Raw genomic sequence first — 27,992 nt, 5'->3', positions numbered from 1 at the left:
ATGTGCTCAGCAGCCACGTGGTATTGCCTCCCTCTGCCCAACTGGATATGACGTCCTTTTGGCCCAGGCACATGTGTGTCCCTGCTTCTCACATATCAGCCCCCTCACTGCTGATTGGGATTCTAGATTCCAGGTAGGAAATGGGGCTGGGACTTAGGTGGAGGGAGGGTATGTCTGAAGTAACCCTCCCAAGATCTTATCTTTTTTTAAAAAATCTTTATTTATTTATTTATTTATTTATGGCTGCCTTGGGTCTTTGTTGCTGCACGCGGGCTTTCTCTAGTTGCAGTGAGCAGGGGCCACTCTTCGTTGCGGTGCATGGGCTTCTTATTGAGGTGGCTTCTCTTGTTGCAGAGCACGGGCTCTAGGCGTGCGGGCTTCAGTAGTTGTGGCTCACGGGCTCTAGAGCCCAGACTCAGTAGTTGTGGCGCTCAGGCTTAGTTGTTCCACGACATGGATTCCACCATTTTTAACCATCTAAAAGTTTTAAAACTTTGCATATGTAAATGCCTCACTCTTAACAGTCTCTGGTAGGGGATATTAATATTTAGCCATCCATACATTTATTATAAACACTTTTATTCAGTATATCGTATTTACAGTAAATGATGTGAGTTTAAGTTTATATGTTGTATAATTTGGTTTGTTTTAGTTTGTTAAAGATAAGAAAAAACCAATGCTCACAAAAGTGTACAGTATAGTCCTTACACCTCTGAGATTATCAGGGTCAACAGGTAAGAACTAGTTGCATTTATTTTCACATGATTATAAAATCACTGCACTTTCATGGTCTGCAGGAATCACATGAAAAACATGCTCAGCTGAATTTGGAGGGAAACATATCACTGAAGCTGCAAAGCATGGTTATTAGGACCTCTAGCCCTAGATTCAGACCACCTTGGGGAGACCCTGACTCTATACTTGCTTAACTGAGAAACCTTAATCATCCTGTGCCTCTATATTATCACCCCTAAAATAAGGATAAGAGTTCCTTGGAGTTCATTGAACTTCTTGGTTACGTAGGTGTTTTTAATATATTTTAGAAGTTTTCAGTCTTTATTTCTTTGAATATTTTTTTCTGCTCTTTTCTCTCTCTCCTCTCTGGCACTCCCATTATGCATATTTTGATGTGTTTAATGATGTCCCACATTCTTCTGAGACTCTTTGTTTTTGTTCATTCTTTCCCCCTTTTTTCTTTGGATTATATATTTGCTGTCAATCTGTCTTAAAGTTTGCTAAATCCTTCTTGTGACAGTTCGAATCTCTTGTCGGGTCCCTGTAGTGAATTTTTCATTTCAGTTATTGTATTTTCAACTCCAGAATTTCTATTTGGTTCTTTTTAAAAATCATTCTGTCTCTCTCTTTTTCTTTAATTTTATTGAAGTATAGTTGATTTACAATGTTGCGTTAATGTCTACTATATAGCAAAGTGACTCAGTTATACATATATACTGTTTTTCATATTCTTTCCCATTATGGTTTATCACAGGATATTGAATAATAGTTTCCTGTGCTATACAATAAGACCTTGTTGTTTATCCATCCTGTATATAATAGTTTCATTTCTATTCCTTTATTGATTTTTCTCTATTTGATGAGACACTGTCATCACACCTTTCTTTCCTTCTGTAGGTATGGTTTCTATTAGTTCTTTGAATATATTTATAGTGGTTACTTTGAAGGCTTTGCCTGTTAAATTCAACATCTGGGCAATCTGACAGGCAGTTTCTGTTGCCTGCTTTTCTCTTCCCCCAATGTATGGGTTATACTTTCACATTTCTTTTGCATGTCTTGTAATTTTTTTTTTTGTTCAAAACTGGTCATTTTAGATAAATATTGTAGAAATTTGGGTACTGTTTCCCCTCCTATGTAGTTGTGAGAATCTGCTTACTTTGCTTAAAATTTCCTCATTTGTTTGTAAACACTGACGATATCTCTGTTCCCACTCTGCTAACCACACCACTTACTTTAACTGCTTACTTGACTTGTAGAGTTGACATTGATGAATACCAGCTGGAGACAAGTCAGTAAAAGAATTCTGGTGCTCCCCACTTTCTAATGATACAGTAACTCATTAGCTTAAAGATTTAGCTGCAACGTGAAAATTGAGTTAAAATACTCTCTTCGCGTATATTTTTAAAAATCTACAGATATTTCTGAACTTCTAGAATTTGTCTGGTAGCAACAGCAACTAATTATTGAAGAAGGTCTCTTATATGAATGCTTGGCAACAAACAAAAGTGCTGAAATGTTCAAAATGTTGAATAATTTTTAAAATATAGTTTCATGGTTTCTTTTGGAACAACTTTGTTGAGATTTTCACTGATGGATGCAAAAGCAATGGTGGTAAAACAGCTGGTGACTTAGCTCAAATCAAGGCAGTGGTAACAAGTGTAATAGTACTATTGTATTCTTTCCCATCATCATGGCCTCACAGCAATTTTTGAAAAAAAACACCTTCACCCAGGAATGTCCTTGATCCTTGATGAAACAGTAAAAACTCTTAATTTTATGAAATATAGACTCTTGAGTACATGACTTTTTAATATTTTATGTGACTAAATAGGAAACATATAATCTAAATATATAATAAATTTATAAATATATATTATAAATATATGTCACCTTTGCCATATATCAAAGTATGATGGTTTTCTCAGGCTATACCACTGCAATTGTTTGAGCTGAGAACTAAACTAGCTTCTTTATTCTGTTGATCACCATTTTTACTTGAAAGAATGATTGATTGACCAACTGTGGTTATTCAGACTAGAAGATCTGGAAGAAATTTTCTCAAAATGAACAAAGTGAGCTAGTCATTTCAAGGAAAAAACTGGAAGTTTTTATTGCCAATGATACCATTTGGGCTTTCAAGAAAAAATTAGAATCCTGAAAAACATATATCTGTTACATTGAGTGTAATGGCTTCCCAATAATTAAAGAGTTTTCTGATGAGATTCGTGGTGATATTAAAAATGTAATAGATAGATAGATAGATAGACAGGGTATATAATTAAATGTGTCCACATTTGAAAGATCTGCATAACTCAGTGAACCAATATTTTCCAAATGACTAATACTTGATGTTACAAAATCACAAGTGTAAAAGTTTCAATCAAAGTGCAACTTAGATCAATGGATTTTAACATAACACAGTATGAAAAGTTTATTGATATGGTTTCAGATTCCACATTACAGCTAACCTTGAAGAAACTACCACTTGTTAAGTTTTGGCAGAATTTCAAGGAAGCATATTTCGAATTTCACAGAAGGGTCCTGAAATGGCTATCAAACTACTCTTACGTTTTCCTACAGCATATCTATGTGTGGTCATATTTTCTTCATATACTTCAACCAAAATAACATTATGCAAAAGATTGAATGCAGAAGCAGATATGAGACTCCTACTGTCTTCCCATGAAAAGATTTGCATAATGTGTAAAACAATGCCACTCTTCTCACTGAGATTTTTTTATTTAAAAAAAATCTATATTTTTCATTAAAAATATACTACTCATGGTAAAATGACATGGGCTTATTATTTTTATTTTAAAATGACTTTATGAAATAAATTAATTTTTCAGTTTTATTTTAAGATGGTAGACATCAACAGATATAAATGACGTAAACAAATGCTCTTTGAGGTCTTAAGATCAAAATGTTTGAGAATCTCTGTTACAGAGTTTTAAAAGATTTGGAAAGGAAGGGACATGGGTGCCTTTTTCATTTACTGTATCCAGTTGAGGGAGAGGCTTGAGCTGGTTGACACAAGGACCCCAAGCAGTGGAAATGAAACTGTATTTCGGGCAGACACGATCAATGTACTTGCCTATGACCAGGAGGAAACATGCATTCATTTCTCTTTTCTCATTGGGTTTCTCTAATTATTGATCCTGGAAGGCATGAGACTGAAAAGACCACACCAGTTCCCCATCACTGGAAAAGTATCTCATGCAACTGAAAGTAAAACTAAACATAGTGGGGAAAAAAATCCTTCTGGTGGGAATTTGGAAGGTGTGATAAACGATTTCTGGATCTGTTTATCCCTGGGAAGCTTAGGAGCCTGAGCTGGATCATGGTGACTCCACAGCAGAGGGTGTGATTTGAGACTTTCCTTTTTTAAAAAATAAATTTATTTATTTACTAATTATTTATTTATTTTTGGCTGCATTGGGTCTTCGTTGCTGTGCACAGGCTTTCTCTAGTTGCGGCGAGCGGGGGCTACTCTTCGTTGTGGTGCGCAGGCTTCTCATTGCGGTGGCTTCTCTTGTTGCAGAGCGTGGGCTCTAGGCATGAGGGCTCAGTAGTTGTGGCTCGCGGGCTCTAGAGCGCAGGCTCAGTAGTTATGGCACATGGGCTCAGTTGTTCCACGGCATGTGGGATCTTCCCAGACCAGGGCTCGAACCCGTGTCCCCTGCATTGGCAGGCTGATTCTTAACCACTGTGCCACCAGGGAAGTCCCTGATTTGAGACTTTCATCATTTATTTCTGACGTTCTCCAGGGGGCTTGGCCAGAGCTATCCTGTCTCTCCATCCTCACCATTCTGCTGTCTCTCCCCAAGGGCTGGAGGTCATCCTGTCCACAATTAGACGTGGTTTCTGGAAAGAACATGGCTCAGGTCTTGAGGTGGAATATATTCAGCGGTTCCCACCCAACCCCACTGATGCCCCCCTGGAAGCGTTGATCTAGAAGCAGGAGTGACTGGTGTCTAGGACATCTGTGTGGTGGGTGAATGCAGGGGATACATGAGAGGTTGAGACTTTGAAAGAGATTAAAGGACAGAGCATCTGGGAAGGTCAGGATGTGAGCTGAGGAGGAAGATCCCGAACAGGATGGCCCTGGAGGGACATTCTACCAGGCATGACCCTTGCATAATGCTTAGCCACCAAAACATACCAGATAGTTCACAGTCTCAAACATCACCGAGATGATGGATGCCAGGTGTTACGGGTGTGTTCTAGTGCACCGCAAATGTGCAATTGAGGCTTGTTTCAGAGAAAAAGTCACAGGAAGAGAGTGATTCTGAGAACATCGAGGTAGAAGCTGAATGTGAGGATGAGGCAACACAGGAGGAAATGCAGAGGACACACACATGATCTTGAGATATTCTCCTGAGATGACGCTTGGACTCTGATTGGCCAGTGACCCCACACAGGAAATAACAAGGGACCCTGAACCAACTTGATAACACTCAGAGCTCCACTCTCCTCAGGAGCTCCTGAGGGTGGCTCGGTGGTCCAAGGACAGAAAGGATGTCTCCATGATCAGACATCTAGAGAAGGTCCTTCCTACCCTCGCAGACCAATTCCTGGCCTGGACCAGCATCAAAGGTAAGATGGAGTTGTCCGCCTCCTACTCCTTTACTGCATTTCCCCCAGGGCGTTAAGCTTGTGTCTGGTCTGGAGCCCAGAGCATCTGTGGCTTCTCAGGTTCCTCTTGCCTACTGTTTCTACCATGTCTTCCTTGACCCGCCATTGCTTTGTAGTTCAGCCAACCTCTGTCTCCCTGCCCACTGGGCATCAGTCTGATGTCTCGATGGGAAATATCGATGCCTAGGTCATGCCTGTCTGGAAAATTCTCCAGTGGGGTTCCCCCCATTTTAGCCACCTCTTGTTTGCTCTCTTCCCTGCCTACCCTACCCCACCCCAGCATTCTCATCCAATTACTTTATGGAGGGACTTATGCCATTTTTGCATTAGGACTACACGGCGTGGAGAGACAAGTACCTTAAACCAGGAAAGTCTGCAATGGAACAGCTACCGAAGCCAGCAGTCACAGGGCTCCTTATAGAAGCAGCCTAGGACCAAGGGCGAGCCTACCACAGCAAAGATGGCCTTGGTGTCCTGACTATCCTTCAGATCAAAGCAGCTAACCAGCCCCAGGGAGCAGGTTCCTTCTGAAGACAGTGCCCCAGGATATTTTGGTGAGCAAAGTAAACGTTATCCTTGATGACATCAATCTCATAGTGATCTATCCTCCATTTCGTTAGAATATTGTTACTAGTGCATTATGGATCTACAATCTAAAACCCTCTAAAGTACGCTAAATCCTTCATGCTACTAATGTATTTCATTAATTCAAACTTCCAAGGAATTGCTACTGTACTACTGATCCCCCTCTGCTTCTGTTACTTTATTTTATTTTAACCATGCCACACAGTGTGTGGGATCTTAGTTCCCCGACCAGGGATGGAACCCGCACCCCTGCATTGGAAGCACAGAGTCTTAACCACTGGACCACCAGGGAAGTCCCCCCCGCCCCGCTACTTCTGAGTCTTGCTCTTAGCTCCTCAGACAACACTCTCTGTTGTTTTCTTCCTCTGTACCCTCTCCTTTTCTGTGTGCTTCTGATGGTCCTTCTTCATCTACGCATTGGATGTAAATAGATGGTACATCTTCCCCAGCCCGCCCCTTTCCTCCCTGCAATGTCATCCTCTTCAGTGGCTTCAGCTATCACTTACATCAACGATGTTTGCTAAATCCACACCTCCAGACCACAGCTCTCTTCCAAAATCCCGACTGTCTGGACATCTTCACCTGGGTGTTCCACAAACAAGCCCAAATCAACATAAGTTAAAATGAATTACTTATCTTTTCACACTTCCTTCCTTGAAATGTGCTTTAAAAAACTAAAAATAAAATTTTAAAATTTCTTTTATTGAAGTATCATTGATTTACAATGTTGCGTTAGTTTCTGGGGTACAGCAAAGTGATTCAGTTATACATACGTATATATATTCTTTTTCAGATACTTCCCATTATAGGTTATTACAAGATTAATAACCTATAATTATTAATCTTGGATAATTAGTTCCCTGGATATAGTTCCCTATGCTATACAGTAGGTCCTTGTTGTTTATCTATTTTTTATACAGTAGCGTGCATCTACTATATATAGTACAAAGACCAAGTACATCACACAAAGGCACTCGTTAATTAGTGGGAGGGGCAGGAATCCAACCCAAACAGCCTGACCCCAGAGTGCCCCTGATGCCCTCCAGTGATTCCACATTTCATATCTAGGGGACTGGGTTTTGTGCGGCAATGTAATTTGTAGGAATAAGGAAGCGCAGTGGAGAGCACACGTTTGGGGGGTGGTGTTATACGTGGTGTTATTAGTCGGCAGTTTGATGAGCAAGTCAGGGCTGAAGAGAGATGGAGGCTGAAGAGGTGTGTTTGGGAACCGAGTGGTCCACAGAACACCATGTGAATGGGTGAGATCAGATTCAAGGGCGTCGTTTAACTACAACAGAACAGAATGCCGAGAAACGTGACCTGGAAAACGTCAGCATCCAGGGGATGAGAAAAGGAGAAGAGCTGAATTGGTCTGAGTAAAAGATAAGGAGAAGCTGGCAACAAGGGATGAGAAAGGGAAGAAGCGTGAAACCCAAAGGGCAGAAAGGACCTCTCGGAACCTGAGCCCAACCACGGAACGAGCGACCTTATGTAACAGTTTCCTATGGCTGCTGTAGCAAATCACCACAAATTTATGACCTTACAATTATGGAGGTCCAAAACCCAAAATGGGTCTCACTGGGCTAAAATCAAGGTGTGGACAGGGCTATATTCCTTCCCAGGGCTTCAAGGGAGAAGCTGTTCCCTGGTCATTTTTCACCTTCTGGAGGGGTCTGCACCCTTGGCTGGTGGCCTCTACTGTGCTCTTCAAAGCCAACCATCACATCACCCCTCCCCTGCTTCCCGCTTCACATCTCCTTCTCTGACTCTCCTCCTCTGCCTCCTTTTTATAAGGACCCTTGTGATTACATGTGGGGCCCACCTGAATGACCCAGGATAATCTGCCTATTTTAAGTTCAGCTGGTTAGCAGTCTTAATTCCATGTGCCATCTTCATCCCCTCTCTCCTACCTCAGTCGTCATAGACTCTGGGGATTAGGACATGGGTGTCTTTGAGAGGAGCCATCCTTCTGTCCAACAGTCACTGAGACATGAGAACCCACAGTCCTAGGAGCCCACAGAGCACCTTCAGGCGGCTGACCCGCTTTTCGGAGTCATTAGCACCGGATGGTATTGAAGCAGATGGAGTAGATGAGATATCCTAGGGACTCAGGCACAGCTCGCCCTACAGATATCAGTGCATCTGGGCTGCCACCTGGACCTAAGTAAGGAGGTAGACCAGATGCCTACACCCACCTTTACATCATCGACGTCCTCTCCCCTGCATCCCAAACTGCTCTTCAGGTCCTAACCATACTAAGAGGTCTACCCTGAGTGCACAAGCTCCCACAAGACTCTGGACCTTCTTCAAGTGGTTTCTCTGCATTGGGTATCATCTTTCTTGGTAACGTCTACCATGTCTTCAAGGGTCAACTCCCCCCTGAGTACTAGAGCTCCAGTTGCACCGTCCTGTAAGTGGTTGTTCCCCTGGGTTCCTTGGGGGCAGAAACCAGGTCTCCCCAACTTCCCCCACCCTGTGCTCTGCTCAGCGCCTAAGCTGGAGGGGACATCCGGCAAATCAGTTTGTTGAGTACAGAGATGAATGAATGAGCTGTACTGATGCCCAAGGGGCCCAGCTCAAGAGGATGAAGCTGAGCTCTTATCTCATCTTCTAGGGAGAGACAAGAACCACAGTAACGACCTGGACTTGGTTCATTTGTGGCCGGGCTTGGGGGTGGGAAATAGAAGGAAGGGGAAGAGAAAGAGACAAACTGAGGGAAGAAGGGGGGCAAGGAGGGAAGGAGGAGGAGAGAGACGAGAAGAGAGAGACAGGGAGAGTGGGGAGGAGCAAGAGCCCACCTTACTTGCCTGAGGTTCTGTATTTCCGTCTCTGACTCCCCCCACACATCCCAGGAGTGCCGGGAATCATGGATCAGAAGAACCCAGCAGAGTCCTGCTGAGCTCGGATCTCCTCACCATGGACCAGGACCGCAAGACACGCAATCGTTCCAGCATTGACGCCACAGCGCTGGCTCCAAGATCAGAGAACACTGACCACATGATCTTCCGGTCCATCACTGTGGTTGTGGCCCTTTGTGGGTTGGTGGGAAATGGAATAGTAATCTCGTTTGTCCATCTGTCCACCAAGAAAAATGCCTTCTTCATCTACAGTCTCAATCTGGCCGTCGAGGATTTCATGAACCTTTGTTTCCAGACTGTATTCTCTTGTCTGCCAAATCCTGAAGCTTTTCCTTCACTATTCCTTTCATCTGCATGACACCTTTACGGTCCTGAGGTTCTTCTTCTACTTCACTGGCCTGGGCATCATGACCGCCATCAGCTTCCAGCTCTGTCTGTCCTCCTTCTTCCCTACTTGGTATCGGTGTCGTTGCCCCAAGCACCTGTCAGGCAACGTGAGCGCCCTGCTCTGGATTCTGATCTTTTCGGTTAATATACTGAGAGGTCATGCCTGTGGTCAGTTATTCATCCCAAGGACAAAGTTCTGTCCCGCAACGACGACCGCCTCCACCGTGTGGGTCCTCCTCCCATTCTCCATCCTGGGCATGTCCAGCCTGTTGTTGCTCTTCCGAGCCCAGGCGAGCTCCCAGCAACACTGGCCCAGGAAGCTCTACCTGGTCCTTCTGCTGTTGGTCCTGGGCTTCGTTCTCTTCGGGCTGCCCCTCTGCATCGTCAGCTGCCTCGTAGCTGACATGAAACGTCACACTCTCAGCGACGTCTGCATCCACCTGTCCTGCACCAACAGCACTGCTAACCTTGCTATTGACTTCTTCATTGGGGGCCTTCAGAGACAGCGGCTGAAGGAGCCCCTCAAGGTGGTCCTCCAAAGGGCCCTGGGTGAGGAAACAGAGGATGGTGAGGATGGGAAGGCGCCCCTAACTGGCAAGGTGGAGAGGGTGGACCTCTGAAGGATGGGGGGCTCCCAGTGGATCTGTGTCCCTGGGGCATGGTCCCTACCATCTCCTGGTGGTAACCATGCCTCGCTGCCAGTGGGACGGAGCTCCCCAAGTCAGCACCCCCAAATAGTTCCCTTCCCAGCCTCCTCTTTGTGAAAAACGAGAATGAATAGCCAGAAGCAGAATTTTTTGTGTGTATGTATATGAAACCAAATGCACACATTTGAGCCTTTTGAAACCTGTTAAATTAACCTTCAGAAAGTTTGTGAAGCCACACTCACCAACCTCAGAAAGTCGATTTTAACCTCTGACTTACTGTTAAAATTCTGCTCATTTTCAGTTTTGGATAACAAATGCTGCTAAATTCCTTTTGGATGTAGGCTGGTCCTTGGAAATGACGCACCCTTGTCTTCGCCCATTTTTCCAGCATGTTCTAGGGTCTGAATACAGTGTTTTATTTTTTTTCTTCCTTGACTTTTAATGGATTGACCTCGTGGGATGTACTATCATCTCTCTCAAAACTCTCTCCTTTTGTCTTTAGAATTCCAGCGAAATAAAGATTTGTTGACCAATGCTGTCTGGGGGAGGGGTGGGCAACGTCCAGTTGGGTGCGGGTTCGGCTGCGTCAGTAGCTCATGCTGCAGTGACACTCAGGTCTCCGTGTGGTCCCCCAGGCTGCTTTGATTGTTGAGTGAAATGTTTCAGCCAAAGCTTGTACGACCGTCCAACCGAGAGCAAGGTGCTGGTGAGTCTTTGCTCTCAGGAGCAACCCCAGGAGATTCCGAGTTAGCTCTGGGTTTGACATGAGGCTTCACTGCCCTCTCCAGGAGCTGGGGTGGGTGGGCTTGTCTATGTTTGGGTCTCAGAAAAGAGCCAGGACCCCACACGACAAGCTGGAGCTGCAGACAGGAACCCATAGCTCCTCATTAGCCAAGCTCTGGTGACTATCTTTTAACTGGGGGGACACTACCCTATAGCTGGGGGGACACTTCCTATAGCTGGGGGACACTACCTTATAAATGGGGGACCCTACCCTATACCTGGATGACCAGCGGCCAGGGTCCTGGGGTCCCTGAGTGAAGGAGGCCCTTGCAGGACAATGTTCAGGACCCTGCCACTGACCCCACGACTGGCCGTCCTCAGTGTCCCCGCCCCCTCCATCTCCCTTCCCTGGAGCAGAAGCCCCCCACCCCACTCCCAGCACACGTGGTGCAGGAGCCGCGGCCTCAGGAGGGCATGCGTGGCTGGGGAGGGGGGCGGCAGACAGGAGGATGTCTCCTCCCCAGGGTGTCAGCAAGGTGCACGTTCCCCCGGGGGACACCTGTGGGGTGCCGACACCTGCACCGAGGGGCCTGGCCGTCACCCTGGGTGACAGCCATCCCAGAAGGTGACAGCAGTGTGTGAGCTGTCACCCCTCGGCTGCAGAACCCACGGCCACGTCCTCTTGAGCTCATCCGTGTCACCACCCACGAGGGCCAAACGCTGGGATGAGACCCACAGGGTCAGGGAGGGCTGCCCGCACGGGATGCACCCATCCACTCGCCGGCCGTCCCCAAAACTGTCCGTAAGTTAGGGAAATACTCATCAGCGTACCTGGGCCACATCGGCTCGAAGAATAGCTTTTACTGCTGTTTGGTTTTCTTTCCAGATTCTCCCGAAGGTGAAGGACTGAATTCTCCTTGAAGCGTAAACTTTTCCCTTGTTTTAGGAGAAACACCTTCATGGGGGTCTCAGTACGTACGTGTGGGCTGCTGTAACAAAATATTGATGCCACAGACCTGGTGACACATAAACAAAAGGGCACTGCTCACAGCTCTGGAGGCTGGAAGTCAAGGCCAGGTGTGGGCAGGGTCGGGGAAGGGGCCTCTTCTGGGCTGGGTCGGAGACTTCTCGCTGGGTCCTCACGTGGCACAGGGGCCGGGGGCTGCCTGGGGCCTCTATTATATGGACAGCAATCCCATTCATGGGGCTCCACCCTCAGGCCCTCATGACCTCCCAGAGGCCACACCCCCTGACAGCATCGCATGGGGGTGTTAGGATTTCCCATATGAATTCTGGGGGGATGCGAACATTCAGACCGTAGCATTGGGATTGGGCTCCACAAGGCCAAGAGTCTCTTCTGGAAGACAAGTCGGAGATGGTAAGCAGGATGTGGCTTCGCATCGTGGTGTAAAAGGCTGTCTTTACGTCGAGTGACTTTACATCACAGAAAAGTGGCCCTCGGTGGGGTGAGGGAGAAGGGGTTATTCTGTCCCCGAGCCTGCGGGAGGGGCTCTGGATTCTGGGGGTGGGAGATACAAAGATGGCGGCAGCCTTCGGGGAAAGAGGGCAGTGTGCCCTTGTTCCCTTCCCTCTGCCCAAGCCTGGAGTCTTATTAATACGTCCCTGGGTGTTGCTGTCACTGTGGGAAGTTGAGGAACGTTCTGTGCATGTGCTTTGCAGGCCCAGGGCCTGCGGTAGCATTGCCAAGAAACGTGGACTTAGATCCAAGGAGCCATCGTCCAGAGCCTGGGCCCGGGCCAGGGCCTGAGGGTGTGTGCAGTGGCCGTTCCTGTTTGTAGAACTCACCATCTATTTTTCCTAATTCTGATAACACCCCGTGGTCCTCTTTGGAGGACCTCGGGGCAGTAGCTAACTGGTTCAGAAATGGGCATATGACCCAACTGAGCTAACCCAGGGCCTGTACTGAAGAAACGGGGAAGGCACATGTGCTAATCTCCTGCTGGATCTGAACTTGGGAGCTTGCAAGACTGGAGTCACAAGAGGAAGCCAGCACACAGAGACAGGGTCAGGGGAAGAGAGAAACAAGTTCCAATGACATGGCACAAACCCTGGGTCCAGCCAGGCCTGAAGCTGTCACTCCCCCGGACTGCTCAGCACGTCAATCAATAAATTCCTTTCCTTGTTCACCAGGTTCTTTTCTTGGGTAAGGCTTTTGGTAACACACACGCAGAAAGTCCAAGCTGATGCAGTTTGTAAATATTCCTGGGGATCCTTAGGAATTCCTGGTGTTCCAGCAGAATGGGGGCTGAGCTGTGTTGCTCGGGCCCAAGGCTGGACCTTCCACAAGGTCCGCAACCAGAGCCCAGCTCTCTCCTCCCGCCCACACTGGAACTGTCCCACTTAACCTGGGTGCTGACCCAGGACGGTGAGACCGAAATGGGAGGGGGAGGCTGGCAAGGACGGCAGGCAGCTGGCCCCCCAGGGGGGTCTTTCCTTAGGGCAGCACATGGCGGGGGGCAGGAATGGTGACCGCACAGCCTGCCCCGAGAGCATGTGAAGCCTTCCCTGGTGGCACAGGATGGAGGCAAATCTACATCCCTGCAAGTTTAGGTCCTCGGAATGACAATGACGGTGACCAGGAAACAGAAATCAGGGAAATGGGCCAGTTTATAGTGAGAAGAGTCATACACAAGGACAGAGGAAGAAAAGGAGAAAGGGCTGCTTTGCAAAACTACAAAGATTGCAAGGGTGGGTGATGGGTGGGGACAGTCATTCTAGAACCACCCTCCACCCCCCAGGGCCTCCTCCATCCCCGCCTGGAAAATCCTCCTTCAGCTCAGGTGACACTCAGGAGATGCTGCACAAGGGCCAGAGGGGCTGGGGAAAGCGCTCGCTTCAAGAAGAGGGCTTATATATAGTAGTTTGTGTATGTCCATCCCAATACCTGCTGTACAGCACAGGGAACGCTACTCAGACTCTGTAATGCCCTCTATGGGAAAAGAATCTAAAAGAAAGCGGATATATGTATACATATAGCTGATTCACTTTGCCTTACAGCAGAAACTAACACAACATTGTAAATCAACTATACGCCAATAAAAATTAATTTAAAAATTAATTTTTTTAAATTAATTTTTTAATTTAAAAAAGAAAGAAGAAGAGGGTTTAAAATCGCATCCTCTTGTATTTCAGCCTTTTTTAAAGAAACTAGGCTGAAAAGATCCCTCTCCTCGAAACATGTCAGACGGGGCTTGTGGACACGCCAGCCGTTCCCGCTCACAGCCACCAGCAAGGCAGACGTGCAACGCGCATCCTCGCGGGAGGGGAGCCCTCTGTGCAGGACCCGGGCTCAGTCCACGCCGTCCAGGTCCTGACGCTGTCTTCTCTCCAGCTGGAGGACCTAGAAGAGAAGATGCAGCGTCACCACGAGGACCTGAACGGCTAGGCCGTCACAATGCACCGATTCACCCGAAAGAGGGTCACGGTCACGGGACTGAAAAAGCAGGTCCTCCGACAGCATCTTCAGTGATGAGATGTGGGTGGATCCGGAGTCCGGAAGGATGTGCCTTGGCCCGGGCACGGGGGTCACTGCTGGGCTAGAAGACTCCAGGTGAGTTCCATCTTTACCCACATGTGTTTTTCTCCATTTGAGGGTCTCTGCACACCCTCTGAGCCCCAGGCCTGAGGTGAGGGAACCCACTGCTGAGTGTGTACTGGTGGAAGCGAGGCCCCACGGCTGACTAATACTTGGCAGGGGGAGAAGGCTGTGCTGTGCACCACGGGGCGTTCTAGCGGCATCCCTGGACTCTGCCCACTAGATGTGGCAGCAGAGCCCCCACCCCAGGTATGAGAACCAAAAATGTCTCCAGACATCGCCTGACGGCCCCTGCACGAGGGCCACGGCCACGGCCGTGCGGTGTTGCTTGCGTCCCATCTCAGTTTGCCCATCATCTCCTCATGGCTGCTCCCCGCTCCCCACGGCTAGCGCCGGCCGCTGCGCTCATTCTTTTACAAGTTCATCACTAAAGGGATATTGCCTGTAAGCTTAAATTACACATAATGGCTCATCTCTGGGAACCCTGCCTCCCAGGTCATGAACATTAAGCTAAAACACCTTTGTTTAGCTCACAGGAAACATCCTGACCAGGCCCACCTATGATTGGCTGCAGGGAGGAAGAAAAAAACACATCCCCTCTGGAGCCAGGACATGTTTGACTAGTCCCTCCCCTTTTAGTATAAAAGAAGCCTGAATTCTCAGGCAAGATGGTTCTACTATTAGGTAATTAGGGGAAAAGAGGAAAAACAGATGGTTTAGAAGATGTGAAGCCAGTTGGATAGCCTAGTAGTGTAGAAATCACGGTGACTGGTACCACACCTGACACAGTGTCGTAGCCCCTAATTTTAGCATCCTCAGCACAGCCAAAAATAGCTCATGCTCTGGTTGACTTGAAACCTACTTGAAACCTTTGCAGAAAGAAGGACGCTAAAAAATGCCACCGTACATATTAAAAAGCTTCTCAGTCCTCAATGGAAATGAGCTGATATTCCCTCAACAGACATTTAACAGGGAGAAAAACCATTTTTGCCTGATTTACCTGAGTTTCTATGCAGCGGAACTGCCAAGGCCAGCGGGTGTTGTACAGAAACGGCCGCAGATCGAACCTGTTGTCGTCTGGGCTGTAGCTCTCGGCGTGATACGCGGGGGTCAGTGTGGTCATTTTGTGTCTATTCATGGAATACTTCGAGAAAAACCGCTTCACTTTGTCGGCCACCTGGGAGGCGAGGGATGCACAGGGCCTGATGCTGGCAAAGCCGGAAGGACCCCAGGCTGGTGTTCCCGGCAGCACCGCCCCGGGCTGTGCCAGCTGACAGCACCCGCCCCCTGCAACGCGGCTGCCTTTGAACCCCCCGAAGGCAGGAGTGGACCGGTGCCACTGCTCGGGCTGGGGAAGCGGGATGAGCTTTGAAGACGCGGGCTCCTGACTCCAGCACCGCGGAAGCTGCATCAGGAGACCTGGTCAGGGGTCCCGGGAAGATGTATCTCATGAGGCTTCCAGGCCGTTCTGCAGGGACCACTCCGTCTGTGGGCTTCAGCCCTAAGGAGCCTGACAACTCGCAGAAAAGCAGCGCTATTCCAACCTCAGAGTCTGCCCTCTGCCCCCCAAAGAGGAGGAGGAGCTAGCTGGTTAGGATGGGGTCCAGCCCCACTCAGACGGACTCAGCCAGGGCAGAAGGAAGGCCCGGGCTGCTGAGAGCCGGAAACTGGGCCGTAGCTCCTTAGACAGAGCGAGTGTTCTCATTTTAAGGTCACACCGCGGCCACCTGCTCCTGTGGGTCAAATCCACCCACCAGATGACCTTACCTGCCGACCCCCTGAGGACACTGCACATGGCTTACCTGTCTGGGGGTGCAGACGTCCTTCCACATGTAGAGGAGTTTGCAGAACATGCTGTAGGGCCCCATCTTGGCGATCTTCCGGAGCCTCCCGTAGACCGACAGCTCCGCGTAGGTCACTCCCATGTCTTCCTGGGGACAAAAGAGATGCGTCTCACGAGTGACAGCAAGTCAGCGCTGGGGGACAGGTTAAAACTTCTGCTGGAGAAGTTTTTTTTTGTTTGTTTTTTTTTTAAACTGTCAATTTACTTTTCTACTCAATTCAGTATCAGTGATATACAAAAGATATAAACAGATTACCATATTTATAGGAAGACACACAGAACAATTACCAAGGAATAAACCCAGCAAAGTAACAAATTGTTGCTTATCCACGTCCACTCAACTATACAAGTTTTTTAAAATTCTAGCACAGTGTCCCAGTTCTCTAGGAAAAAAGTTACATGGAGATGGAACCGAGGCCCCCGCCCCACTCGCCTCATCACCTCCCTCCCGGCCCCAACCTCGAGGGACCTGAGTTGAACACTGGAGGCCAGCAGTGGATGACACTGAGCCCGGGGCTCCCAGGCCGGGAACCCAGCGATGGAGCATGGCTTGTTGGGGCAGAAAGGAGGCCAGGAAGGAACCCAGAAGCAGGGAGGTGGGGAAAGAAGCACAGTGACAAAGCCACCGCCGTTACCTCGTCAGTCTGGGACACCCGTCCATGGGCCAAGGGCTCCAGCTCGGCAGTGGCCGGCGCTACCAGGATGCTGTGGCCAAGACACACAGAGGTCAGTGACAACACCTGCGTGTTAACAGATGCCATGAAAGCACCAGGCGCTGCTCAGCCCGAAGATGGAGGGATACACAGACCTCCCGGCCTTAAGACAGCGGGAGAAAGGTGGTGAGGGGCAGAGGGAAGCAGCGGCTGCCTGACCTGACCAGAGCCAGGGCAGCACCGACGGGAAGGAAGGGGGGGGCCTGGTCCCGGGACTCCAAGCGCCCCTGTAGGGCAGAACTCTTTCCATCAGGAGATGGGAGCTATGGAAGGTGGCTGAGGGGGGCGAGGGTGGCCCGGGGCTGTGCTGAGATGCATACACGGTGGCTCAGGGGCCACAGCTGGGGCCTCGTGGGCGCACACGCACCTCTGCAGGGCGGGAAGCTTGAAGCGCTCCATGCAGAGCTGGACGAAGGCTCTCAGGTCCGTCTTGCTGATCCCGCCTATGGGGTTGACGTCTGCGCTGGAGCAGTCGTACTTGGTCAGGTAGCCGAGGAGGCTGCAGCAGGAGAAAGAACACGCAGTGTCCACGCAGCAGACCCGAGGGGCTGCAGATTCCACGAAGCTGGGGGCCTGGCCATCCAGCCCCTGGGCATCCGAAGACTCGCTTCTTCCAGGGCCCTGGGGCCAGAGCTTGGCAGATTCAAGGGTCTTGGAGAAGCCTGATGTGCTGGGGCAGATTGGGGAAGGGGCAGAGGCTACGGACAGCCGAGGAGGAGTATCCAGCAAGCCAGACGAGGCGTCTGGGCCGAGAAGCAGCTTGGGGACTGAGCAGCCACCTGGAAGCGGCCCGTCTGGGAGGGGAGGGCTGGGGCCAGCGGAGCGGGGAGCTGAGGGGCGGAGGTCCTTGAGAGGGAGGGGCAGGACCTCAGTGCACACGGACGCCGAGCCGACAGAAGCAGGGCCACCTCCCCACTGCTAGACACCTCCTGTGGTGGGCAGAGTGGCCCCCAGAGTGCCCACATCCTAATACCCGGAACCTGTATACATACACATACAGGGAGAAAGGAACTCCGCAGATGAGACGAGGCTGAGGACCCTGGGATGGGTGATTCCCTTGGATTATGGGGTGGGCCCTAAATGCAATCACAAGGGTCCTTAAACGTGGAAGAGAGAAGTGGTGGGAGGGGGGCGTCAGTCAGTGGGAGCTGTGGCCACAGGAAAGGCACAGAGAATCTGCACCATTGGCTCTGCAGACAGAGGAAGGGGCCACACGCCAAAGGACGCAGGCGCCCCTAGGAGCTGGAAAAGGTGAGAAACAGCTTCTCTCTTGGAGCCTCCAGAAGGAACCGGCCCTGTGCCACCTTGACTTTGGCCCAGTGAGATCCGTGTTGAACCCCTATCCTACCGAACTGTAAGATAATTCATTTGCGTCTTGAAGCCACCGACTTTGTGCCCACTTGTCACCTCAACCCCATGACACTCACCCCTTCGATGCGTCCGTCCCTCTCCAGCCCACCACCACCGCTACCATATTCTCGCTGGACCACTGGATGACCACAGCTCTCCACCCGCATCCCAAGCTCCCCCCCTCCAAGGCCATTGCTGACCTGTGCTGTGGGTACTGTTTGGCCTTTGTCCCACCTGCACTCACACGGCTGACCTCTCCCCACTTTTCAAGAGAAAGACCAACCACTCAGTCCTCCAGGCTCCCACGAGGGTGCAAAGCCGGGGTGTAAGACCCCCTGGGTCCCAGACAGGGGGGATTAAAACCTGTGCTGCCCTGAGCGGGGCTCCTTCAAGCAACCCCGAGGTGGGTGTAACATCACTCCCTGTCCCGTTAAACGGATGGCTGACGGTAGGAACAGGGTCCGGTCTGTGGGCAAGGGCCGGGATTTACAGGCCAGAAGAGATGACCGTTTTCACCTGACCCCTGTGCCTCTTCCCCCCTCGGCTGCTCTCAAAGGTGCATCAGGAGCTAAGGCAAAGCGCGGGAGACACAGACCTGGCCGGAGTGGCCGTGGGTCAACCAGGGGACTCATCCAGAGCAAGGGCCACACACCTCTCATCCACGTTGGCAGATCCAAGCACGAGAAGCCTGCCGGGGGCGCCCCGGGACCAGAGGCTCAGCTGAGCGAAGAGGTAGGCAATGACCATCCTCACGCGCGCCTGGACCGCAGGAGGGGAACGTCATCTGCGCGGGGCGGGGGTGGGGGACGTGCACGCGAACACTGCCTCCCTGCCGCCCGGGGCAGGGGCTCTCCCAGCAGCCTCAGGAGGACGGGAAAGTTTAAGTGATGCCGGAGCTTCCAGCGTCCAGAGGGTCCGGGAGCCCGTGGTCCCCGCACCCGCGCCGTGGGCTCCTGCGCTCCGCCACACAGATGGAATGACCAAAGCCCGAGGCCGCGGTGAGACAGGGCTGCAAAGCCAGCGGGGGAGGCCGCGGTCCCTCCTGTCACTCCCTGCACTGCTGGGCAAGGCCACCCGCACCCGCAGAAAGGGGACAGAGAGACAGGACAGACCCAGGCAGCTGTAGCCCAGGCCCCCTCTTTCCCTCCACGGACCACGCAGGGTCCAGCTCCCCTGCAGCCGCCTGGAAGGTGGGGCTGCGTCTGAGCCGTCCCCCAAAGACGCAGAAAACGTACGCACTTGCACACACACCCCCACGTTCACAGACCCTCACGCTGATGCGCACACTCTCACGCACACGCACGCACACACACGCAGACCCCCATCCTCGTCACGAGGCCGCACACTCAGGGTCTCTCAGGCAGGCTGCCGACCCCGGTGCCGGCTGTCCCCCGGGGTTCCCTGCGGCCCCCGAGTGGGGACAACGGCCCCATCTGGGAGGCACACCTGTACGTTCTGCAGGGCCAGGCTCTCCCGGCTGCTTCCTCCGTGAGCTGCAAACACAGGGCTTTTACCCGTCACCAGGCTGAAGATGCCCATGACGGCCTTCACGGCTGGGTCGATGTTGAGACCGATGTGGCGGCTGGGAAGAGAAAGGGAAGGTGTGCAGACAGTAAAACAGAAACACAGAACACAGAATTTACCATTTTCAAGTGCCCCATTCAGCAGCAGTGAGTACACCGACGACGTCACCTCTAGTTCCAGAACTTTCCATCAGCCCAGAAGGAAACCCTGTGCCCACGAGCGGTCTTTCCCCACCCCCTCCTCTTCCAGCCCCCGAGGACAACTGACCCACTCTCTGTCTCTGTGGATCCGCCTATTCTGGACATTTCAAAGAAATGGAATCACACAGTATCTGTCCTTTTGTGACTGGCTTCTTTCACTCAGGATGTTTTCCAGGTTCATCCACGTTGTAGCCTGTGTCAGCGCGTCATTCCTTTCTAAGGCTGAATACCATCCCCTTGTATGAACAGACCACCTTTTGGCTACCTATTCAACCGTCGATGGACATTTGAGTCGTTCTGGCTGTTGTGAATACGCTGTCACGGACACAGATGTGTAAATATTTGTTCACGTCCCTGCTTTCACTTCCTTTGGGCATCTCCCTGGGAGAACTGCTGGGCGGGGACAGCTTTTAGCTGAGCTCCGCATACAGAATGGGCAGCCTCTTGTTTTTCCCTTGGAGGCAGAATAAATGGAACATTCTGGATGGAGCCGAGTCTCCCTGTGTGGAAAGGTGCCCTCTCTCCACCTTCCTCAGGCACAGAGGCCGCCAGGTGGAAGGGGGCAGAGGGCGGGTCACGCTCCCGCGAGGGGCGAGGGCTGCCTGTGCTCCCAGCTGGAGGGGGGTGAGGAGGGGACCTGCTTGCCTCCGGGGTGCTCAATGACCCACAAACGTGGCCCTGGGTGCAGCTTCCCGCCGTCACCGCCACCTGGCCGTGCCCGACAACCCTGACCAGCTACCTTCCGATCTGCTGGGCGAGATCTCCGGCTCTGCTGCAAGTCTCCCGGGAGGAGTTCTCGCTGGCCATGTAGCAGGTGGTCAGGACGCGGCCGCAGAGCTCCCGGGGGTCCTGGGGGGTGTAGCTGGTCTGGTTCACAATGGTCCGGACGTCGGCCAGCACTTCCTGATCTGAAAACCACCGGACAGAAGCGCACGTGCCGTGTGCCAGGTGCCTGCACCATTTAATCCCTTCTCCACCGCCCCGTAACCTCGCCAGATCAGCCCCGCGATGCCCGTTTCTCGGCTGCGGACACTGAGGGAATGGCCGATGTCACCGCACAGAGTGACAGGATGTGAACCTTGGTTTGCCCGACCCCACGGCCCCTGTTCTTTCCTTGGGGCCACACTGCCGACACACGGCAGCGACAGGCACCTGTGGCTTGAAGGACACAGCCACGTGGGCCCTGGAAGGGACTTTAACGGCCTTGCTGTCCCCAGGCCCTGGGACTTGGGTGCGACGCTGTGACATCTGAATACGACCTCCACCACGATGCCCAGGACCTGGGTTTTCCCTCTGCTTCTCCCGCAGGCTGACCCCCCGGAACCTGCTCGGGCCCCAGACGTCACCTACTTCCGTGCTTCACAGCCTCGCAGACCTGGTGGCACATGGAGTAGACGAGACAGGCGGTGGCCCCGCTGTCCACCCCGCCACTCAGGGGCAGGAAGAACCCCGCCTGGAACGGGCCGACCAGACGGGGGTGTGAGCAGCGCCTCTGGGACGCAATGCGCCCCCAGATGAGCCCGGCTCCCCCTGCAAAAATGAGCGCCCACAAAATACTCTCCCTGGGGGAGGGGAAAAGATGCCCTGCACGTTCCAGGACGGACTTTCTAGAAGGCAAAGGGGCCTCCACTGTGGAGGGCCTAAGGCTGGGTCTCCACGGTGAACTACAGACACGCACGATCACGAAACTGGCAGCGGGCGGGGAGTCTCGTAAGTCAGTGTCATCAGACGGGACCCCAAAGACGGAGCCAAAGCTCAGTGGGACCTTTGGGCTCTGGCTAGTGTAGCCGAGGCTCCCGACTGAAGCAGAGCCAAGGAACGCTTGCATTAAAAAAAAAGTCACCAGCCAGCCGCAGGATCAAACGCAAACCAACCGGTAGAAGGAGCAGAGGGGGGTGGTGAGACACTGACGCCTTACCTGTTGGCTACGTCTTAAAAAATCCCAGAGCCAGCATGCAGGTCCGAGGCTGGGGAATGATGGGAAGCATTAGGACGGGGAGCTGCTGACCTGGTCCACAGCTCACCTGGGGGCAGGTGCCAAGGTGGGCGCAGCGCCCGTGAGAGCCGCCAGCACGACGCCCGGGTCTCTGTTTTAAGCACTTCGTGTGAATGATCTCATTTGAAATCTCAAAACAGCCCCAGGGGGCAGGTGCTATCATTGGCCCCGTTGTGAAATGGCACAGGAAGGCAAGAACAGCATCTCTGTGCCCAAGGGCCCAGGGCAAGGAGCGGCAGGGCTGGGCATGGGCCAGGGGGTCCGGCTGCAGCGTCAAGTGCAGGCTCTGGAGACCAGGACACGCTGGCCCCGCAGCGCCACCTGGCGGTGCAGCGGGGGATGGGGGGGTGCCCGGGGGACAACAGGACCCCCCTCCAGCATCCCAAGGGCCCCACCTGATCTCCTCGGCGGGACTGTGGTATTTCCACTCAACGGGCTCAGAGAGAGGCTCCAGCAGGTCCTCGTGGCAGGACAGGGCGAAGTCCACCTTCACACGGGGGTAGGGGCTCACCTTGCTGGCCTGGGAAGGACACCCCCTCAGCGCTGGTACCCATACAGGCCCCTGGGATGACTGCAGCCAGTGGGGGGGAACACAGCTCAGAACCCCACTGGGGACCCTTCACGGCCACCAGGACGGCCAGAACAGAGGTGGATGTAGCAAACGCTGGCAGGGATGTGGGGAACCCAGAGCCCTTGCACAGCGCTGGGGGGACGTGAGATGCAGCAGTGGCTGAGGACAGCCTGGCAGGGCCTCCTACAGTTAAACAGGGAGCCACCACAGGACCCTGCAGTCCCCAGGTACATAACAAAGGACACGCAGACACGTCCACACAGACACCCGGGCATATGTCCACAGCAGCACGATTCATCACAGACAGAGCGGAAATGGTCCAGACGTGCATTGACAGATGAATGGACAAACAGCACGTTGTCTATCCATCAGTGGAATGTTATTCAGCCATAAAAAGCAATAAAGCACTAACACACGCTACAGCATGGATGAACCACAAACATTATTCTCAGCGAAAAAAGTCAGACGCAAAAGGCCACATGTGATATGATTCCATTTCTATGAAACATCCAGAATTGGCAAATCCATAGAGACAATGCAGACTGATGGTTGCCGGGGGCCCTGGGGGAGGTGAATGGGGAGTAGCAGCTCATGGGTCCGGGTTTCTTTTGGGCGATAAGAATGTTTTGACACTGATTGTGGTGACGCTGCTTGACTCCACGAATAAACTAAAAACCACTGAAACATGTGCCGAAATCAGTGAATTGTGTGGTAAGGGAATGACATCTCAATAAAGCTGTTATTAAAAAAAATTCTGGGTCTTTGATGCGCATCCCATGTGTGTGTCTATGAGCACTTACCGCCAGGTTTCGAGATGAAATCTCTGCCCTGTAGCTTCTGACGTCCTCCAAATCCAACGTGGCAGTGAGGACTTCCTGGAGAAGGGAGTTTCAAAGAGAAATCGTGATTTCTTGTTTTGTTTTTTTCACTCACACGTCTAATTTGTTTTCATAGGTGTGCCAAATGGCACCCGATGAGTTATGCCTTCTAAGGCAGGGACTGGGGGTCCAGGGAGAGGGGACAGCCAGTGGTGCTGCAGACCCAAAGCCCTTTCCTCTTGTCGTTGCCACAAGAACTTCCATTGAATTGCCGGTGATTCGTTAATCACAGCACAGGACACAATCCTGTCAATAAATGTCTGCTGGGGCTTCTGAGAAAGCTTCTTAAAAAGACACATGAGGAGCAACGGCTCCTTTTCTGCCTTTGAATGGGGCTGCATGAAGATGGCATGGCTGGAGCTCCTGCAGCCATCCTGTGACCAAGAGGCAACTGAAAATGAAACCCACACAGCAGAAGGCCCAGATGGAGAGTGACAGAGGGGTGGAGCTAGAGCCCCGGCAGTCATCACGTCGGGTCCTGGCCTGGACATGCTTCCTGTGTTCTAGGAGGTGATGCTTCATTGCCTTTGAACCCAGATGAGATGGGGGTTCTGCCACTTGCAACAAATTACAGAAAAGGGAAAAGTTTTAACTCATAGACGTTATTCCTTCCCTTATGGAGAAAAAAAACACTCATCAAATTATATTATGAGGACATTGTCTCATACACAAAGGTGCAGGACAGCAAGAACTGCTTCTGGGCACCACTGGGGGACACAGGGTGGCTGGGCCCCCGCTCCTGCCGCTGGGCTGGGGACAGCTACCTGTGTCAACAGTGGGCCTAACCCAAGCTGGAAACGCCCGTGAAGAGACAGAGAAAAAGGAGCTGCCGCGTCCTTCGGTTCTCCTGTCATTTCCCAAGTGATGGGTCACTGAAGCCGCCAGGCTGCCTTGACAAAGCCACAGAAAGTGAGAAGACGCCAGAGGAGTGAACCCTTCCTGAGAAGGAGGCTCCAGTCCACTTTCCCCAGAACTAGGTTAGCTTTGAACAAAGGCTCGATCGAGGCTGTGAGAAGCATGTGCCCTCGAGAAGGTCAGCTGACCACGGAGGAGATGGCAGAACAGAAGGGCACTGCCCTGGCCCCAGGGCAGTGATGGCACCTCCATCCCGAACACTCAGGCAAAATCAGAGAATTCTGGCTCAAAAGCCCCCTCCAGGGGGTGGGAGACAATGGTCCCCAGGTTTTTGTATGGTGAAGAATCACTGTGTGCTTGCTGAAATGGGGGTTCCTGGGGGGGCCTGGACGGGGTCCAGAACGTGCAGTGACCTGCACGTCTGCTCATCCTGGAGCAGGTGACTCCCCAACACCCCTGCCAGTCAATCCTGCCACCAGGTGCCTGTGGCTCTGACGTTTGGCTGAGTGTTTTGGCCAAACCGACCTGCACTGAAGCATGTTTGGAGCAGATGAACACCTAGCCGTCTGCATGGACTTCATCTTCCCCTCCAAAGCCCTTCCGTCTTTAACATGGTTAATACTGAACAATAGGATGCCTTTGGGGACGCAGCCACTTGGAAAGCAAGGTCTGGGGGACCACGATCAGGAGAACTTTTGCAGGGAGACGGAGCGTTCCCGCTGCCGGCGCCCAGACTGCCAAACCTCGGGCTTCCCTCCGGGCGAGAAAACACCGTGGGATTCTTTTCAAAGTTCCATTCCTCGGTCCATTTTGAAACCGAAGTTTGGTTTCATAACCAATTCCTTGCCAACAGCCCCAAGGAGACTGCGGAAGGCATGAAACATCACCTCGTCTGCGGGGATGCCAAGGAGGTGAAGCAACAGAAGTTACAACAGAGGGTCCTGTAGACTTTCTTATTCTGTGACACCGCTTGCCTTGCTCCGGCAGAGCAATCCCCGGAGACTTTTTTTTTTTGCTACCACCTGCCTCTGTGAATGAGCATTTCCAACACTTGTTTCCAAAAAAACCCAAGTTGGATCCAAAGACAAGATGCGCGATGCCATATGAAGCCTGTACTGACCGTCTGAGGCCAGTAAAAGTGACCCTTCTCAGCAGCACTGAAAGTTACGTTGTGTTGTGTCTGCAGAATTGGAATCTATTCCCATTTTTCTGGCAGTGACAGCCATTTTCCTTCTTGGGTGCTTAAAAAAAAAAAAAAAAACCGACAGGGAGAGCCACACAATTCTCTACAAGCACCTTTTCATCTCGTCTTACTCTCTCTGTAAAGGAAACTAATGTCCAATCACATGGGAAAGCTCTGCACCCACGTTAGTATGTGTTTTCAGAAGCAGAGGGTGTGCAGTTTTCATATTTGTGGCTCCAGTGAGGTTACAACCCCGTTGGGGGGACGTGCCCCCCGTGCCCCCAGCTGGTCATCAGCCCAGTGAGACCGGGGTGCCCCCCAGAACGAGGAGGGTGGGGGGTCTCCAATGCTGCTTCCAGAACCCGCGGGGCAGGGCCCACAGGGAACGTGTGCTGCCTTGACCTCTGGGGAAAACCCCCTAATGGCCCACCTGCAAGCCCCCTCCTGGCTCCGCCCCCACGGACGGGCTCCGCTCTCATCACGGGGACCAGGCGTGGTGTCTGCTCATTCCCGAGGACTGGCTCCAGTTCCCCGCCAGCCCCGGCTATGGGATTCTTCAAACAAGCCCATCACGTCCTCCCGGGAACCAGGGGTCACCCCTTGTCACTACAAAGCCCGCCCCTCCTGCAGCTCCTGGCCTCTCCCTCGGCTCCAAGTGCAGCCTCGGGGGGGACCCTGCAGGGCACGTGGGGCTGATAAACTGCCAGGGATCCCATCCGTCCAGCGTGCTGTGCGGGCGGTCCCCGTAACCTCGGGGTGAGAACCCCTCCCCCACCAAGGAGGTGAAGAGGGAGCAATCAAAACCAGCAGGACCCACCACGGGGGCCATGTCAGACCCCCACCCCCCCCGTCATGGGGGAGAACAGAGAACACAGCCCCTGAACCAGAGACCCTCCCGCCATCGCACGCGGGCTGGTTCGTACCACGTCGTCCAGAGAGAACTGGGATCCCTGGGCAAAGATGCTGCCGTTCATGGCTATCAGGGCACAGCCGTCGTAGTACAGCCGGTCCCCGTCACAGCCCTTCTGATTGGCCAGCAAGTATATCCCGCCGTTCTGGAAAATGCAGGGGACAGCAATGGTCAACTGTGGTCCGTCACCTTCACCCTATTCTGGCCCAAACGCATGAAGCTTCAGACCCCCCCCGCGACTGTGTCGTAATTAGCCCCCCACCCCAGCAAGAAATGTGCGCCTCCAGGGAATGCCCGCAGCTATGATGCTCTCGGCCTTCCAACTACCCTTCAAGGAAGGCGCTGTCACCTCCACCAGACAGGAGGAGAGATGCAGCTTCAGAGAAGACAAACCCCCCAGGTCACGAAGCCGAGATTCCGTCCCAGGAAAGAGCAAACACGGCCCCTGGTGTCACGCTACCAGCAAGAGGGGCAAACTCGTGGGCGTTCCCCATGCCTTGCTGTGGTGCCAACGGGCATCCTGGTTCCCGGTCACCATGTCACTTGTCCTGAGACCAGTATGACGGTCAAGAGCCCAGGAACCGGATGGCTGGCGTGTGAGCCCAGGGGCCGCCTGACCGCCACGTACCGAGTGTCCTGCTCCAAAGAGCAGAGGTGTCAACAGCACCTGGTCCGTAGGGCGGTTTTGAGGGTTAAGTGAGGTCAGGCAAGTGGGGCCCGGGAAGCGGAGTCACGCACACCAACGGCTGCGGCTGTAACCAGAGGCACTGAGCGCCCTCACGCTCAGGCCCCGCCCAGCGCTGGGCGCCGGGGTCGCAAGTGTGAGACAGACACGCTCCAGCATCCCCGCCGCCACCTACCTTGGTGGTGGCCATGGTCACCAGGTCCACCCTGGCGTGGGCTTTGCGCAGCACGTGGTGGCTGCCTGAGGCGTTGGTGAAGATCTCCACGCCGTCCAGGCCCATGTCCACGTGTGGGCTGTGGGCAGAGGAGGGCAAAGGAAAGAGACCGGTGTCCCCAACCCACCCTCCCAGCCCCGCAGCTCCCAGGGCGTCTCCCCGGCCCCAGGCCGTGACGCCAGGAAGGCTGCAAACCCCCCCGTCCTCCGGGGCCCAGCGAGGATGGGATGGACGGCGCGGAGGGCAAGGCTGACCTGCGGGGTGTCCAGAGCTCCTCGCAGACCTCACTCCCGATGCAGGTGTCCCGGGTGGAGAGGACAGCGTCCCCAAAGGGCACGGTCTCCTGGGTCGGGAGACCAGAGCGCTTGAGACCCCTTGGCCATCCCATCTGGGCCATGTACTGAACCAGGACGCCAGATGTCACGCATGAGACTTGCATGAAGGCCACGGTTTTGTTTCAAGTGCTAATGAATCCTTCCTCGACCCGGAGCATTCCCAGCCCAGGGGCCAGCAGACATCTCCTCCGCTGACCCAAGGGCCTCAGTCACACCTGGGAGCCGAGCTCTGAGCTGCCACGAGCTTGACTGTGGCTGCAACTAATTGTGACTCGGTCCCTGAAGTTTCCACGGGCCCAGATGGCCAGCAGCGTCAGCGTCCGCTGGATGCTCTTTTGACGTCATCCATGCTCCCGGGGGTCCCATCCCCAGGTCAGAAACGAACGGACTGAGCTCTTACAAAGTTCACGCCAGCCAACGGGTCACCCAGCTCCTGAACGGCAGGGCTGGGGCGGGACGCAGGTCCCTGTGTCTCTAGGAGCTACGTTCGTGACCCCTGAGGGGTGGGAGCTTCCAGGGCAGGGACGGAGCTGCCCCCGAGGCTGCCACACAGGTCTGAGCAGTCACTGACGTGAGCAAGTGCTGACAGGGTCACCCGGGCGTGGGGCC

At 52.6% G+C, this 27,992-nt stretch overlaps 2 protein-coding genes across 9 annotated transcripts in view; one reads left to right on the top strand and one right to left on the bottom strand.

The window, feature by feature from the left end:
• The first annotated feature begins 4,404 nt into the window (after window positions 1–4,404).
• On the top strand, window positions 4,405–10,130 carry LOC309636515 (mas-related G-protein coupled receptor member E-like). The gene is given in 3 exon segments (XM_082409693.1): window positions 4,405–5,331; window positions 5,701–9,120; window positions 9,122–10,130. Coding segments are annotated over 2 exon segments (948 nt in total). The 5' UTR covers window positions 4,405–5,331; window positions 5,701–8,871; the 3' UTR covers window positions 9,821–10,130.
• Window positions 10,131–13,695: 3,565 nt separating this feature from the next.
• The window catches only part of NADSYN1 (NAD synthetase 1), a 37,203-nt gene continuing 22,906 nt past the window's right edge, over window positions 13,696–27,992 (bottom strand). For 3 of the 8 annotated variants that reach the window (XM_082409668.1, XM_082409667.1, XM_082409670.1), the window contains 15 exons: window positions 27,303–27,391; window positions 27,010–27,127; window positions 26,163–26,294; window positions 23,124–23,198; window positions 22,148–22,323; window positions 21,675–21,723; window positions 21,107–21,209; window positions 20,496–20,664; window positions 19,479–19,614; window positions 18,685–18,791; window positions 17,050–17,181; window positions 16,605–16,674; window positions 15,929–16,057; window positions 15,127–15,303; window positions 13,696–13,931 (listed from right to left, as the gene is read on the bottom strand). In XM_082409668.1, the coding sequence (XP_082265794.1) occupies window positions 13,881–13,931; window positions 15,127–15,303; window positions 15,929–16,057; window positions 16,605–16,674; window positions 17,050–17,181; window positions 18,685–18,791; window positions 19,479–19,614; window positions 20,496–20,664; window positions 21,107–21,209; window positions 21,675–21,723; window positions 22,148–22,323; window positions 23,124–23,198; window positions 26,163–26,294; window positions 27,010–27,127; window positions 27,303–27,391 (1,713 nt within the window). In that variant the 3' untranslated portion in view covers window positions 13,696–13,880. Of the gene's footprint in view, window positions 13,932–15,126; window positions 15,304–15,926; window positions 16,058–16,604; window positions 16,675–17,002; window positions 17,182–18,684; window positions 18,792–19,478; window positions 19,615–20,495; window positions 20,665–21,106; window positions 21,210–21,674; window positions 21,724–22,147; window positions 22,324–23,123; window positions 23,199–26,162; window positions 26,295–27,009; window positions 27,128–27,302; window positions 27,392–27,992 lie in introns of those variants that run through there. The other 5 variants (XM_082409666.1, XM_082409669.1, XR_014250037.1 and 2 more) reach the window with 4 other exon arrangements.

This window comes from Balaenoptera physalus (genome assembly GCF_965194825.1).
Source record: "Balaenoptera physalus genome assembly, chromosome: 10".
NCBI classification, from domain to species: domain Eukaryota; kingdom Metazoa; phylum Chordata; class Mammalia; order Artiodactyla; family Balaenopteridae; genus Balaenoptera; species Balaenoptera physalus.
This window is presented reverse-complemented; position numbering and strand designations above follow the sequence as displayed.